General features: G+C 42.7%; 1 protein-coding gene across 3 annotated transcripts in view; it reads left to right on the forward strand.

Annotated features, from left to right (window-relative positions):
• The window catches only part of GCLC (glutamate-cysteine ligase catalytic subunit), a 35612-nt gene extending 21670 nt beyond the window's left edge, over positions 1 to 13942 (forward strand). For all 3 annotated transcript variants that reach the window (XM_075414665.1, XM_075414666.1, XM_075414667.1), the window contains exons 7-16: positions 1048 to 1122; positions 2603 to 2719; positions 3580 to 3718; positions 4255 to 4367; positions 5043 to 5135; positions 5869 to 5973; positions 8098 to 8179; positions 8276 to 8379; positions 8482 to 8602; positions 12212 to 13942. In XM_075414665.1, the coding sequence (XP_075270780.1) occupies positions 1048 to 1122; positions 2603 to 2719; positions 3580 to 3718; positions 4255 to 4367; positions 5043 to 5135; positions 5869 to 5973; positions 8098 to 8179; positions 8276 to 8379; positions 8482 to 8602; positions 12212 to 12423 (1161 nt within the window). In that variant the 3' untranslated portion in view covers positions 12424 to 13942. The remainder of the gene's footprint in view (positions 1 to 1047; positions 1123 to 2602; positions 2720 to 3579; positions 3719 to 4254; positions 4368 to 5042; positions 5136 to 5868; positions 5974 to 8097; positions 8180 to 8275; positions 8380 to 8481; positions 8603 to 12211) is intronic.
• The last annotated feature ends 2400 nt before the right edge of the window (positions 13943 to 16342 follow it).

Below are 16342 nucleotides of genomic sequence, written 5' to 3' on the forward strand. Positions count from 1 at the left end.
GTGTTTTGTGGGAGTCTCTAATTGTAATCTGTGGAAGAGGAAGATCTGTGTTTGGCTGGCATTCTTCAGGACAGCAAACAGCGATGGTGGTTTAGAGCTGAAGCCTGTTGTACAATGTTGTGATAGTGGTACGGGGGTACACTCCCATCTAAGTCATCCTCTGATCTACAAATACCTAAAGTGCAAAGAAGGAGAGAGAAGCTTTTAGTCCGTTTAGTGTCTTTTAACAGTTTTGAGGTGCTCGATCCCCTTCTGCATTTTTAAAATACATTAAGTGTCATTTTGGGAAGTTTGGAGTGTGAAGTCTGCTATCAGAAATGCATCTTGTTTTTGATGCTGTTCTGAGCAAATTTCACTAAAAGTTGCAAAGAAGTTGTATTTTCCAGTGGCGTGTGCGTGGTAGGGCTTCCACATCATTAATGGCTTTGGCAAAGAACGTTTCTTCTGCATCTTTTGCTGTGTCCTTGCCTCCAATACCGGCAAAACTGGACTCTTTTTTTTTTTTTTTTAATAAAAGTTACAGTAGACAGGAAGATATTTATTTTTCACAGTTTCGCAGGATCAAACACAGGCATCTTGAAATGTTCCTTAAAACAGGATTAGCTGTCACATAAAACAAATGTTACATCTACAGTAGTTTCTGACTGTTGTTCTAAGTAGGTAGGTTCCTGGCTTAGTTCCTGAAAGTGCATTGCCAGCCCATGTGTACTGTAGGTGTTAACTCAGTTTGCTTTGGTTTTGGCAAGCATTTGTATATTTAGCCTCACAGCCCGAAGCGTTGTGGTCTTGAAATCTCTTAATCAACATGGAAATGGTGTGGAAAGAAGCTTTTGATATAAATGCTGCTGACAGATAGGGCAAAAGTTTGTCCAAGGGGTAGGGGGGGAAACTACACAAAAAACCACACCCAAAACCAACCAAACAAAAAACCCCATAAAATTCTTAGTATTTACATTGTTTTATTACATCATTGATTCTAAATCTAGGAAGACTATGTTTGCACTATGATTATAGAAATTGTGATAGCAATTATACTTCTTCCAACAGGTAACATTCCAGGCTTGCAGCATTTCTGAAGCCAGGTATCTCTATGATCAGCTAGCCACAATCTGTCCCATTGTGGTAAGTAATGGACTTCTATCACATCAGCTCTTTGTTGTGCGAAAGCCACTATGTGTAAAAAAAAAAAAAAAAAAAAAAAAATTAAAATCTAAATTAAAAAAAGCTTGAAAGCTACTCACAGATCTGATACTCTGGGAGAAATGTTGGTCTCTTGCTAGGTTGTCAGATGAGCAGTATGACTTATTTAATGTCCAAATGACACCACAAAACAGATGATATTGGTTTCTACTCCTCTGCCCTCCTTCCCACTTGCACAAGACTCATGTTGAACAGTTCTAGAAAGACATTTGGGGCAGTTTTTAGTGAAAACAAGACAAGCTCATTCCTTAAAACGATTTTTAATTTTTTGACTCTGATCTGGTGTTGAGAGGATTTCAGCTTCAGTTGTTTATATCTGTCCCTTTTGTAAGCATGTGGTCGTAAGCAGGTGTTTGTAACAGGTGTTACAAAAAAGTTATTGGTCTGGTCTAGTCTAGGTGGTGAGCAGATTCTGCTCCGAGTGAGGTGTGTTCCAGCTGTGTTGCTATGGTGCTTGGCCAAATTAAAATAAACAAAATAAAACGATTGCCTGGTGACCTTTTGGAGTTTGGAAGTGTGTTTGTGTCCTCATTTCGGCTGGGATAGAGTTAATTTTCTTCCCAGTGGCTGATGTGTTTTGGGTTTAGTATGAGAAGAATGTTGGTAATACACTGATGGCTTTAGCTGTGGCTAAGAAATCAAGGACCTTTTTTCAGTTTCCCATGTTTGGCTAAAGAGCAGGTGTGCAGGAGCTGGGAGGGAGCACAGCCAGGCAGCCAGCCCAGGCTGGCCAGTGGAAATATTCCACACCACAGATATCATGCTCAGTTTATAAATGGGGGTTGGCCGGAGGGGTAGGAAAAATTTTTCCGCAAGTTTGGTGAACTCCACAAAATCTGCAAGTTCTGCAATCGTTGCTTGGGGACTGACTGTGCAGTTGATTGTTGGGCGGTAAGAAAAAATTGTATTGTGTATCACTTGGCTTGCATATTCATTACTGTTATTAGTAATTATTATTTCCTGTGTTGTCTTATTAAGCTGTCTTTATCTCAAAGATACACCCCCGATGCGGGGGTAAGAGGAGTGGTGAGCGAGCGGCTGTCTGGTGCTTTGTTGTCAGCTGCGGGGTTGAACCACGACAGCAGGCAGCATACTAACTGATCTTTTACGGAAGTGCTTCTGCCTGTATCATCTTTGTGTTCCTTAAATGTCGATCTGCAGAATAATAATAAATTTGGAGAGTGGCAGATGCCACTTGAGTAAGGCTAACCGTTCATCTAGGCATTTTCTGGAGACAGCAGCTGAGAGATTTGTGGCTGTATGGGCTTTGGCTGTATGTCAGACTGAAGTGTATGCTTCAGTTACTTCTGGACCAGCAAGTTTCCCTGTCCAGTGGGGTTGTATTTCTGCTTTTGGTCCCTTGCCTTGTCCTTTGTTTTCATTTCAGGCTGTTTTATTTTAGATGGCGTTGAGTGCTGCGTCTCCATTCTACAGAGGCTACGTGTCGGATATTGACTGTCGCTGGGGAGTAATCTCTGCATCTGTAGATGATCGAACGCGAGAAGAGAGGGGGCTAGAGGTAAGTAATGTTAGGTAGTAGGTGTCTGATTTTTTCCAGGCAAAAAAGTTAAATCTCCTTTAGTATCAAATTCTGCTCGTGCTCATCAGAATTCTTAACAAGAGAACGTGGCAGTCTTTGTGGTAAATATAGGAGAGGTGGTGTAAACATTTGCCTTGGTTGTACAGTCCATATATATATTTTTAGTAAAGTATGGAATCCTGGTAGAACTCCAGTCACTCCTCCACAGCTTGCTGAAAAGGTCCCACTGTGATGAAACTTCCCAGCCGGTGCTTGAGCCCAAACAGCAAAAGTTGCTTTGGATTAAATAGTAGGTGCTGCTGAGTAATCCAGTAGTATAAACTAGAACTATGTGAAAAGGGCCAGTTGCTTGAACTTAAGGAGTTTCTTTAAGCAAGAATTGGCATTCAAGGCACTTACAAAATTACAGAAAGTAAAAAAATAATTTAAAAAAAAAGTTCCTGAAATATTTCTTGAACTACCCATTTTAAAAGCATCTCTTAACAATGTGTGCAGAGTGAGACTGTGTTGGTATGTGTTGCGATAGGTATAATAATGCTTTCCAGGTACTTGGGGTAATGGTATATTACATCAGGAAAACGTTTCCACCTTTAGAGAATTCTAGTCAATGTGTGATAACTGTTTTTTCGCTCAGATACATACATCTACAGATGAAATAGTCATAATTCCAGGATCGCTTTCTATTAAGCCTATTTAAGATTCATACTTTGAATAACTTTAATTGAGGCTGTAGGGTTTTTTAAACAGGATGATAATTCTCACATAAGTATCATTAGTAAGCAAAACTTAGGTAACATTGTTAACAAGCTGTTAAAATATTGTATTCTTAAATTATATAGCCACTGAAGAACAACCATTATAGAATCAGTAAATCCAGATATGATTCCATAGACAGTTATCTATCTGAATGTGGTGAGAAATACAATGACATTGATTTGACAATAGACAAAGATATCTACGAGCACCTAATAAAGGAAGGTAAGTGTTTGCTTCATTATGAGCAGGTTAAGAATTATGCTTGCAGTGTGTGGGGATATTTTACATTTTCGTTCTTGTTTGTTTCAATCACGGTGCACCCCTCAGAGTGAGTCCTACTCAGGAAGTATCTCTGTAGCGTGATCTGGAGAGTTCTTAAGAAGTATTCATTTGTAATGGAAACTGTCCCTAATTCCAGCTTGAGAAGCTCAGTGTTTGACACATTAATGTTTTTTTTTCTTTGTGGAGAGGGCAGAACTGCTGTAGGAAACATGTCACAGAGGTGTATGAGAAAACAGGAAGAATGGCAGCCACGCCAATATTCAGCTGCCATTTCCAAACAAGAACCTGTTCTTTTTTTCTTTTTTTCTGTCTTTAATCATTTCCTTCCTTCCCGAAGTCATCGTTTAAGCTCTAACAGGATGTGGTGGGTTGAGGTAGCATTGCAGAGTTGGATGTTTTCAGTCTTGTAAAACAAATCGTTTCCTAGAGCCTGCTTTGCTATGTGTGAATTGTTTGTTTGAATTCTCATTTTGTAGGTATTGACCACCTTTTGGCACAGCATATTGCACACTTGTTCATTCGAGACCCATTGACTTTGTTTGAGGAGAAAATACATCTAGATGATGCCAATGAATCCGACCATTTTGAGGTTGTGTCTGATTTAGAGGAAATTCATAAGTATATACATAAAATTGCTGATTCTTTATAGTACTTCTTAACTGGAGGATGGCTATATTGGCTAAGAATCTTCTTTTCCTGATTTTTTTTCATGTTGACAAGTTCTTTAGCATATGACTTGGCAGTTGTAAGCACATTTATTTCTCTGTTTTATCATTTATTTAGAAAGTGGTGGGTGCTTGAAACCCAATAAAATATAAAAAGCCCAAACTGTAGCTTTCTATTTAAATGTTGTGGGGGACTGTATATTTTTATGGCTTTCTAAAAACTGTGTTGCATGACATTTACGTATAAATGTCTCTCCTATACAGCTTTATGAAATAATAGCTGTGGTAATATTAGGTAATTTTAGTTTGTGATGCATTAGCCCCTCATAAAAAAATTCAGTCAGTTAAATCTCAGCCGACCAGTATCTTATATGTAATCCTCAATCAAAATAGCATGAGAAAGTGTGATATATTTGCTCTTAGGATGGGTAATTGTACTATGTTTTTTAGGAAATCGTGCCACTTAGTTTGGAAGCATTTCTCTAACCTGATGGGCTATTCTAGAGGAAACATTAGGACTCTAGTTATCTGGTTATTTCAGTTATATTATAGAATGAGGCATATCTGGACTGTGACGGATTATTCCATGTGCTCTGCAGAATATTCAGTCTACAAACTGGCAGACGATGAGGTTTAAGCCACCTCCGCCAAATTCGGATATTGGATGGAGGGTGGAATTCAGACCTATGGAGGTAAGGAAGGCACCAGCGTGCACAAAAGCACATTTCCTTTTAAGTGGAAAAGTACCAGGCATTCTGCCATCCTGTATCAAACCCTGCGTACTCGTGCTGTTTTCTCCCCTCTGAATCGCTAGACGCAAGTGAAGTGGACAGCAGCGTTTAATCAGACAAGGGCTGTGGGAATGTAACTGACAGGAGAATCCACTGCAGCACAGTAAAGCAGGCTAATGGATTTGGGGTGATGGGGAAAGGAATTAGGCTCGTATTAAAGCAACAGTAAACAAAGCCCCATTTAGCTTCTAGGAACTGTGTTTCTCCAGGATGTTTCCTGGTACTGAACAATCCCACTGTCATTCTTTTGTTTTTCACAAGTACTTTTATTTTATAGCTGTCTGTTTCTGAGCTCTCTGAATTTAAGCCCTTTTAAGTGGAAGTTTAAAAGCTATTATACATTGTAATTACACGAGAGCCTGAAGGTGCAGGTTATTAGTCTTTTGAAACACAGGTGTGTTTTGGCGTTGGATTAAAGGGCTGAGTCTGAAGTGTGTGCATGCATTGTGCATTTGAAGTCACTGCTGATGATTCCAGCTCGAGCATCACCCATCTCTGCTAGTAGAGCACGTGTAAATACAAGTACCAACATGAATGTTTGAGTCAAACTGTTTTAAACTCTCCTAGATATTTATCTACTTCCATGAGTGTGTTGCCACTAAAGTAAGTTAATCTCTAATCCTTTCGTGTCTAGGTCCAGTTAACAGACTTTGAAAACTCTGCATATGTTGTGTTCGTGGTACTGCTAACCAGAGTGATTCTGTCATATAAACTGGATTTTCTCATTCCTTTGTCCAAGGTAGGTGTGAATGATCAGATCTGTTAGAGCTAAATGCAGCGTTTTTGCGTCGAGTCTGATTTTTATCCTCTGCAAGCTAGGAACTAACATTTGTGCACATAGAGAATGGTCATTTTTATCTTCGGTCAGCTTTCATCTGTACCAGTACTTTGAATCCATTTCAACACTGCAGTATTAAACAAATGTTTTACTGCTGCCTCATGGAATTAAGCTGATAGACAAATACTGTGGGAATTTGTGGTGCCTAACAGTGTCTGACTACTGCAGAAATGTTGAGAAGTACCATCGTCACAAGACTGTTTTGGGACTGGGAAAGGGCGCATTTCCACCATTTTACATGTGGGGAAAATACCCGGTGGAGGTCAAAATAAAAACTTGAGATACTTATTTTAACATGTGTGTTGCCTGTGTCTCCTGTTCTTCTCTGTTTTGTTTGTATCTGGTGGAGAGGAAAAGGAGTTGTTCAGCATGCTTAGTGTTGCAGAGTATTTCAGTGAAAACAAATACTGCTGATCCTGGTCGCAGCTGTGATTTGTGTTTGGACAGCCCAGCAATGTAGAATGTGCTTTTTCCTTAATCTTGTCCTCACAGTCATTGAACTGTTTTGGGTGAAACTGTCCTGGCACACCTTCTTTCTGAGGCACCTGACCGGAAAAAGTCTTTGTAAATGGATAGTCCTGCAGTGTTATAGGTAACTTTAAAAAAGGACTTGCAGCACAGAAGGCTTTTGACAGGCTGTATGCAAGAAAATACTGGCAGCGCTGGCTACAGCACAGCAGTAGTATCCTGCGGCTTTTCTCAGTGGTTTTAATTAAAATGGAGAAAAATACTGAAGTCGTAAATTAACAGTAATCATACCATGCAGTTGGTATGATTTCTAAAAGGAGAAATTTTCTTGCTGGTGTCAGGGAGTTCAGACTTCATAAACAATGCAGCAATTGAGCACTTCCAGCGTGTAATTGCATCGTTATTTGGAATGTCTCAAAAGCGCAAAATTTTCAACTAATGAATACCAGTTCAGACCGAAAAAGAGATCGGATGCTGAAAAAACCTGGACAGAGTCGGGGGGCTGGAGGGGCATAAAACTGCTTGAGCTTGCCAAGCAATTTGGCAGGTAACGCAACACAGAATTGCTCAACCATTGGTAAGCCTGCCTCTTTCAAGTAAAATAATACGGGTTTATGGGGCTAATCTCTCAGTAATCTTTGTCCGAGTGCGGTTGTACTCCTGTCAGCTAGGACTGGAGTGCTTTCAAACTTTCAAAACAGCCTGTTGTGTAAATAGGTTTCATAATAGAAAATGAGAAAAAAAACAGACTTTTGAAAACAAAGCTTGGAAAGGTAAGAAGTGAGTGAAGATTTTTGCATTGCCCTTAATTAAAGGTCAGACAAAGAATTTGGCAAATCTCGTCCCTTCTTCTGAAGGCAGTGCAGTGGAGCCAATGCCTGAAAGCTGTGCGATGTTAATTCCCTGAGAACATACCGAGCAAAGGACTTGGGCAAAATCTTCCGTCCAGAAAGACAGAGCAATGCCTATGTCGTTTGCAGAGCGTATGAGCAGTGCTGTGTGGTTTGTAGGCTTTTTGAGAAGCCTGCAATTTAGAACTTCTTTACTAGCACTCGAAGTTTATCTAACAGATCCCTGTACAAAGCTACTGGAATTCTGTTTATGAAAGTTTGTTTAATACAGTGATAACTCTTCTAAAGACTTCAGTGATTTTGTTAAGAAAAGCAGCAAACTGTGGCTAGGGAAATGGCAATTTTCTTCTGTGCTCATTTAAATTGCATCTAAATAGGCAAAGAAGTCTGCCAGATGGGATGCAACCTGTTAATCACAGCTGTTCCTGTGTTTTCATCCAAACTTAAAAAGATTACCCTAGCATGTTCTAACATAATACCATTACCTTTTCTTCTGGAGACCTCATTTCATAGACCATCATCTCTTTGTGGTTTTGCCCAGGACCACTGAAGAATGAAATAAATTTTGTCTCCACAGCTTGGCCTTGTGTGTCAAAATAGTAAGAAACATAGTAGATCTTTCTACTAAAGAGACCGAAATGTGTGGGTTTGGGAGAATTCTGTTTTTCTGAAATCTCACAAATCTCTCAAATACTGCTTTTGCCAGGTGGATGAAAACATGAAGATGGCCCAGAGAAGAGATGCTGTCCGGCAGGGAATGTTTTACTTCAGAAAAGATATTTGCAAAGGTATCGCAACAAGCAATCTGGTTAACACTGTTGTGGACGTTTAGTGCATCTCTTGCCTCCTAACCGTTTCTTCCTTTCCCTTTGTCACCCGTGAAGGTGGGAATGCTGTTGTGGATGGATGCGGCTCTGCACAGAATGGGACAGGCACCGACGCAGAAGAGTACACCTTGATGAGCATTGACACAATTATCAATGGGAAGGTCATAGCCTCTACTGCCTGGAACACACAGCTTTCCCCTCCGTTCCGCCCTCCCAGAATCCAGATCGAGCGTGCTTTATGCTGACTCTTTTCTCTTACACAGGAAGGAGTCTTTCCTGGTTTGATCCCAGTTTTGAATTCCTATCTTGAAAACATGGAAGTGGATGTGGACACAAGGTGCACCATCCTGAACTACCTGAAGCTAATAAAAAAGAGAGCATCTGGTACGTTTGACACTTTTGGACATTGATTTTCCTGCCAGTGTTCTACTTAGACAGTGATTGGGCTGTTCTCTGCTTTTCAGCCGGGGAAAACCAGTGGCAGCTGTAGCTGTCTGGTTAGTGTTGAATCATAGGAGCAAAGGGCTGGGCTGTGTTCTCTGGCTTAAATCTGGTCCTATCTAATTCTGATTATAAAAGTTTCATGATCTATTTTAAAACTTGAATTAGGAGTAATTGATACAGTTACAATTACAGCTTAGAGGGTATTGTATCTCCAATACAAGATTTCTCTTTTCAGCACCACTTACTGCTGCTTTTGCCAGTGTGTTGTCCACTTTGTAGTAGTTTGCACTAATTGCTTTTGCCTGCCACTGAAGTGTTGTAAAAATATGTGAGGCTCAGCCTGATAGCCTGGATTTGTGGTAGGACTCCAAAGCCTGTTGCTGCAAAGCATCCATGAGTCTAAATTGTGTTGTGCTAGAGCATGGGACCTAGTCTTTAGCTCCCTGATAAGAAAGCCCTTCTGTAAGTAGCAAAACTCCATCAAGGCAGAGCAAACCAGGCTTTTCCCCTGTCTTCCCCATGTTGGAGAGTTTTTGAAGACAGGTGTTACGATGACTTTTTGTGCTCCTTTTTCAAATGCAGCAGTATAATGAGCAAAAGATGCAGGCTAAATTTTAATTCAGAGCTGGGTATGTAGCACAGTCTGCAGCAGCTGTATACCTTTCTATGTGCAAATCCCTTGTATGCCTGCCTTGCTGTAAATTTAGGTAGGCACTTAATTTTAGTCTCGTAAGTCAAGGCATCTTTGGGGTTTTTTTTCTCCCCAATTTTGAACAAAAGTTTGCATTCCTTTTTAATTCTTGAGAATTGCTGTAGAAGCTTCTAGGTAAACACCTTTTTAAAGCTGAGGTGGAAATTGGGACTTTTGCCTGGTAATTCAGTACCTCAGCAGTATTTTGAAATGCTAATAGGTTTTAATTAATTACAGTTTTCACTGTAGATGTTCTTTCCAAAGGCTGCTGGTTTGTAGGAGGCGTCTGTCTCTCAGTTAATATAGACAGGGATTTGCTGCTTGGATTAACTGAGGGAGGGAAGAGAAACTGGCAGGAAGAAAATATCTGAGGCACTTCAGCCCTCAAAATAGCAATGCTTTCAAAATATTCCTTTGTTTGTTTCGGGGTTTTTTTGCCTTCAGAAAAATGCTGTTGAAGAAACAAGGAAGGCATAATAATTCTTATAGAGGTTTCTTCCTCAAGATCTAATGACCTAGGCTGGACCCTCTGTGGCAGGTGTCCCAAAGAACAACTTTGCTACCTGGTGTGAAGTTGCAGGCATTGCAAAGGAAGCTCGTGTGTTTACACAGACCTAAAAGGTGTGAGAGTGAGGGAGATAGTCTAGGGTTTATATCTTAACTCTGACGAACTGAAATGATTTTTAAATGATGCTTCTTAAAAACCAGCATTCACAGAGTAAAAAGCATTAGGTGTTGTGTTACTGTGCCATGGTGTTTCTCAGTTGTGAGTTTTGGATTATTCCAGTTTACTCTCAATCTTAAACCAAATCTTCCTGAACTGCAGCCTGTCTAGCATGAGCCATGTCCACAAAGAGCGGCCCTGCTTCAAATTTCTCTCCTCGAATGGTGAACACAGGGCACTCGTGCAAGTTAAACACTGGCACCTTAGCTGCTGTGGCTTTAGCCTTGCCCTGACATAGTTCCGCTGTGTTTCGGCTGCGTCTGTTCTTGTAGCACAGCGAGGTGTTGCCCTCCTGCTCTCCGGCTAGCTGGTGTGTGACTGCCACAGGTTTGCTAGGCAGGCAGCAGCTGCTGACCTCCACCAGGTATTGATGAAAGCAGCGTTAAGGTAGCAGTACCCAGTGGTCCTTGTCCTGGTGCGCGTTCTCACGTGTAGGAGCTTCCGTGGCCGAAGGTGATCCAGTAATCACGGTGCTTAATGACCGTTCATGAATGTGGTTTCCATGGTTGCTGCCTTACCCTTCTAGAGGCCATTACGCTTTCGCTCCCCATAAAGTTGTACAATAAGAAATGTCACAACTTTATTACATGCTCTTTGAAAAATGCAATTCCTGCCTGTTTAAATGCTCTTCCCAGTTATTTCATGTTAGGCCTTCCAGACCCTGCATTGTAGGATAATGTTTCTCTACTCACTTCTAATCAACATTCAGGACTTCGCAAACTTCTCAAGCATTGTTGTTGCTTCCGAACTTGCAGTTCCCTTTGTCTTGTCTCTCCTCGCTCGGAAGTCATCTTGCACCTCTTGTCAGTCTGTGGTGCCTTTCCTTTTCCCGATACCTGTGTGTTCTCCGGGAGCTGCACGCCGTGCTCGCGGTGAAGGTGCTGGGTGTACACCGGTGTGAAGGATGGGGAGTGGCTGGGCTGCCTGACCACTAGATGTCTGTGTTGGTGCAAGCTGGGCTGCTCTCCCGTCTCTGCCCGCACTGGCGGCCTGCAGTGGCTTTTAGCCCAAAACTCTGGCTCTGGTTATGCTCCGCTCATCTCCTGGCCCCACCGGTTTTCTTGCAGGCCCCCTGCTTCGCCTTGGTTTGAGGAAGTTTTCATGTGAGTTTTTAGTGCCTTCAACAGATAATGCTTCTTGGGTATTTTTTTCCTGCCCTCTTTTTATATAGAAGTGTAAACTCTGGCCTCATTTCTTTAAAATATAACTTCTGTTTTTTGAGGGACACTTTTATTTCTAATAACCTTTTTTATTCTGCTTTTCTTTCCTATACTTTCCACAGTTTTTCCGATTCATGTATGTGTACCTCTGTTCAAAACCACTGACAGGATATCTTTAAACAGTCTCGGGTGCTTTTTACTTTTTATTTGTGTGTTCCTCGCTGCTTTCCCTAACTTGATTCCTCTTGTTTTTTATAATATTCTTAACCCAAAGATTTCTGTCATGGAAGCCCTGGACTCTTTCCACTCTAAGGAAGGGAGGAAGCTGAGGTTCCGGTGGCTAGCACTGAAAGTTTTGCTAGGCTCTTTGAGCATCCCATCAGCCTACCTTAATGTCTTACTGTCAGAGTTACCTCAGACTTACACGAGTTAAGGTTTGCTTGCATATGCTGCATTCAGGAGCAAGATTCAGCAGCCTGAACACTGGTGTCTGGCTGGCCCCCAGCTGCTGCTGCACAGGGACGCGGGTCTCCGGTGAGTGGTGGGTGCCGTTTGCTGAACCCTGTACAGAAGTGTCGGGGACCCTTAGGCACCTCCCGGCTGCCCCGCAGGCTGCGTAGCGAAGCAGAGGCAGTGGGTACAAACCAGGAGTGAGGTATTTTCGGGAATCTGCCTATTTTTTGCTAGGGGAGCTGCCAGAGGGAGAACTTCTCTCTGCACTGTCTCGTTACAACATTTGAAAGCTTGAAGGTCGCACCAGACGAGTGGGTTTTAGACTATCAGCCATATGTCAGCTTGATTATTTATGCTTGCAGTTTAGCCATATTTTAAAAAAATACAAGTATGTGTAGGAGTGCGTTTCTCATGAAAGCACGGACTGTTCGTTAATTGTGTATGTAATGCATAGAACTCTAGGTGTCGTACTGCTAAATTAGATGTATAAACTGTGAAATTTGACTTCCCCTTGCCCACAGGAGAACTAATGACAGTTGCTCGATGGATGAGGGAATTTATCGCGCAGCATCCAGACTACAAGCAAGACAGCGTGATAACTGATGAAATGAATTATAGCCTTATCTGGAAATGCAACCAAATCGCACAAGGCCAGGCAGAGTGTCCTGAGCTGCTGGGGGTAGGGTTTAATAAGAAACAAAATGGAAACAAAACTGGCTCTTTGTATGAATGAATGATTCTTAAGTAATAGAAAGTTTAAGCCTTTTAGCAAAGCACTAGCAAAGATACTGTGAATCTGGTACAGCTTCATGGTGTGAAGACCAAAACAGGGATACTGCACTATAAAATGGGCCAATCTGCCTAAATACTTGTTTAAGGCATCCTAAAATGGGCATATTCTTATTGTTAAGGTTTATACAATGTACATGTAAATAGTAAAATATTTTTATGATTAACATCAATGTATTTTAATAACATTGTATCTAAAGGTATTGTGAATTAGCTTGTAACTTTTTTATGCTTATTCTAGGAAAAAAGGTCGTCCTGAACAGCTTTGTAAATGTAACGGTACTTGTATATTATATGCATTCCAGTTACTGAATGTTTACTGTAATTTTTTTAACCTGGAATGTGCTAAGTAATCTACCTTATCGTGTAAGAAAGAAAAAAAAAAAAAAAAAAAAAAATCTTCTGGACCTACCTGAATCACAGATACTTCTTCCTTCCATTTGGGTTCTGAAAGTATCTAAGAACAGATAAATGCATGTGCATCCCAGTTGTTAATCTTTACAGCAGTTTCTCAGTTGCCACAAGACCTGCATCCACTCATAAACCGTAGAGCTCGGAGGAGCAGATCTGTCTTTCTTCAGATAACACAAGTCTGCCTGTCTGCAAGTGCATCGTTGGGGTTTTTTTTTTTTCCCCTCTGAAGTAAATTTGTACGCTACTGCAGTTCAGAAATATGCCCGATGATTTAACAAAAAAGCAGTCCCTGGGGAGGCGTGGTGAAAGGGAGGAGGAGATGAGAGCTGAGCGTGAAGCTCTCTTTACAAAGGAACCAGAGAGACCCACTCTGGACTACAGCACTCCCTAACTGCTCTTTCTCCCACGTTGCTGCTGTTCCCACAGCCGACAGAGACCGCAGCACAAAACCAAGGACCTGCCCCTTCTTCCTGAAGGTTGAGTTTCTCATTTGTCATTTGTTACTACAAATATTTTTGTCAGCATGTTTATTTCCTGGAAGGTACTTTGTGTCGATAGCTGAGGTACCTACATAGCTGTAGGTATGGACAACTTAATCCCCTCTAGAGAATGGTTATAAAGAAATCATGAAATGCACTAATCCTTTGAAATGGGAGCCAGTGCTGGGAGTGACTGTAAAGTATTTAAAGTTTAGCCACTGCAACTGTAAATAAAACAAACTTAAGGGGCCTTTCTGATTTAGCTTCTTAACTGATTTGTAGCAGTGAATTGCATTATGGGTAGGTTATGCAAATCTTGATGCAAACGTATATAAATACCTGAGGTGTAATGATTTCTTAAGAACTAATGGAGAAACTGCAATGAAGAGGTGCACTAAGAAGCAGCTTTTATGTACTGACATTAGACTTTGTTCTGTGTCCACAGGTGTGCTTTAGAGAATAAAAAGAATGCTTCTTTCCTGCGGTGGTGAATTTGTTTTAATCAAGGTGTAGGCATATGCTAATTTAGTTTCTGTAATAAGGAAATAAAAATAAAATTTGCAATATGTGTTGGTCACTTGCATGACTTGAACCCACGTTTTCAGATTCAAGAAAGGAGTTGTGTACCTGGCCAGTACAGCTTCTCCTATCCACAGTCACTTTGTTCACAGTGAAGCTTCTTAGGACTGATGGCAAGTGGTCTCCTGCAACAGTGAAGTCCTTGCCATTGTCATGGTGGCTTCTGTCTGACTGCACAGCATCAGGTGTTATGCTTGGAAGACGCCTAAAAAAAGGTTGGAATGCTTTCCTGCTGGTACTGGGTCAACACACTTCCCTTTTCCCTTGCAGTTGACATTAAATCACCCTTCTGGCTTAGTAGGTGGCTCCTGTCCTGTAAGTGAGAGCGAGTTTTGTCATGATGCCTAAAAGCTGTGGCTGGAAGTTTCTCTCGTGTGTTCCCGTATGCATGGTTTCAGAATGGCTGAGAAAGACTAAACAGAAAGCTGCTGCTTGTTTGTCGAGGTGTCCATGGTTGCGGTATCTGAGCAGCTTACATTCCCTCTGTGAAGGGCTAAGGTATGTGCTCCAGCCTGTCCTCCATGGTGTGGCCTGGTGCAGGCTCTCACGGGGAAACCGGAGCTGCTGGAGGGGGGACAAGCTTTGCCACTAGCTTTGGAGGTACTGTAGAGGTGGCTGTGTGGTAGCTGCACCTGCTCCAAGGTGGAGAAGCAAGCCCTAGGCCAAGCCTCCAGCTCTGACTGACCTTTTGCAGAGACCATGAGAAACTCCCTCGGGCGATGAACACGGGATTTTTGGTCCTGCAGTCACGAAGTGGTTTCGTGGCAATAATGACCTTCCCAACAGCCACCTGAGCAAAGGGAGGCAAGAGGCACCAAGCTCCTGAGGTGAAATGTGATGGATTCCTTGCCCAAGGACCTTAATAATGGGTCAGTCAAGGCACTTGCTGTGATTTCTAGAGATTTCAATGCTAAACAGTACTGATGCCTGGTTTTCCCTGGAGAGTCAAACTACTCAAGTACAAGTGTCTTTATTTCTGGATTATTTTAGCTGTGCTTTTATCATGGCCTAAATCTTCAAAATGTGGCTCCTTTTGTGTGTGCGCAGAGCTCTGCAAGCCGTTCGCCTTTCTGGGAGTGGTGCTCCGAGAGCTTCGTGCAATGCTTTGGTCCTCTGAAAGCAACCCGGCCCCTGCCAAACGAGCATCGCGCAGCTGGTCGGAGCTGCACCGAGGTTCCTTGAAAAATGACCTCATCTTTTGTTTGCAGTCATTTCGTTTAATGCTTTGAAGCGGGTGAGATTTGGTGTGCTGACAGGGTTTTGCAACAAATTTGAGAGAGCCTCCCTGCTAGGTGGGAAGCCGGTTCCAGGAGCAGTGACAGCCGAGGTCACCTCGGCAGAGCTGTCGGGGTGGCGTGAGCTGGGTTTCAGCAGGAAAGGGTTTCTGCAATCCCTGCCCAAGAGCCAGGCCCACCCTTCCAGCTGCTTCTGAAGGAGAAACAGCAGCACACGGGTGTGCGAAAACATGCTGGTAAGGAGGTTTTCTACTCCAGGAGAGCAGATGAGGGGACAGAAATGTAATATTTCCCTTCCTGCAGTGGGTGTCAGAAGATGCCTGTCATGCTGAGCAGCGCGAGAACCTGTGATTTACAAGAGAACAGAAGCAAGAATGTGAGATTTGAGCATTATAGCAGAAGCCCTAGGTCTCTCAAGGTTTGAAAGACCTGACGCTTCGTTGGACTTCTCTTGAAGCCGCTTTGGGGAGAAACAGAAATGTGTGAGCTCTGCGATGAGCGTGCCTGTACCGTGCTGGAGGAGGGGGTCCTGTGGCTCCTGCGGTGGGCAGGTGGTGGAGCAGCAAGTTCTGTGATTCCCACCGGGTGAGCTACGGCAGGCCTGTCCGCACAGACTTGCTGTAACCTCTCCGTTGCGCCTCTGGACCAAAGGACACCCCGATGCCATCGCGAGTGTGTTACAGGAGCAAGATCTACCTTAAAGCAGAGCTGACCCGCAGTGTCTCTCACCTGCACCTCTGAACCACTAACACCGAAAGGCGTCAGGGCCCCCATTTCACATACTGGTCAAAAAAAAAAAAGGAAGATGTGAAGGGATTAGTAAACTAGGTTTGACTCCTCTATTTCTCTGTGTGCTGGGTTAACCCCGGCCAGCAGCTGAACGCCCACAGCACCCGCACTCCCAGTGCGACAGGCGAGAGTAAAAGCAAGAAAATTTGTGGGTTGGGATAAGGACAGTTTAATAAGGGAAGGAAAGAGGAAAAGAACAGGCGATACAAAGGCAGCCACTCAGCACCCACAAGCAGCCCGATGCCCAGCCCATCTCCGAGCAACAGCCGCCCTGGAAGACAGACCGCCCGCCTTCTGCTGCTGTCCCAGTTCCACAGCGGAGCACCACGCCATATGGTACGGGGCACCCCTGGGGTCAGCTGTCCCG

Source organism: Opisthocomus hoazin, chromosome 2, assembly GCF_030867145.1.
Source record: "Opisthocomus hoazin isolate bOpiHoa1 chromosome 2, bOpiHoa1.hap1, whole genome shotgun sequence".
Taxonomy (NCBI): Eukaryota; Metazoa; Chordata; class Aves; order Opisthocomiformes; family Opisthocomidae; genus Opisthocomus; species Opisthocomus hoazin.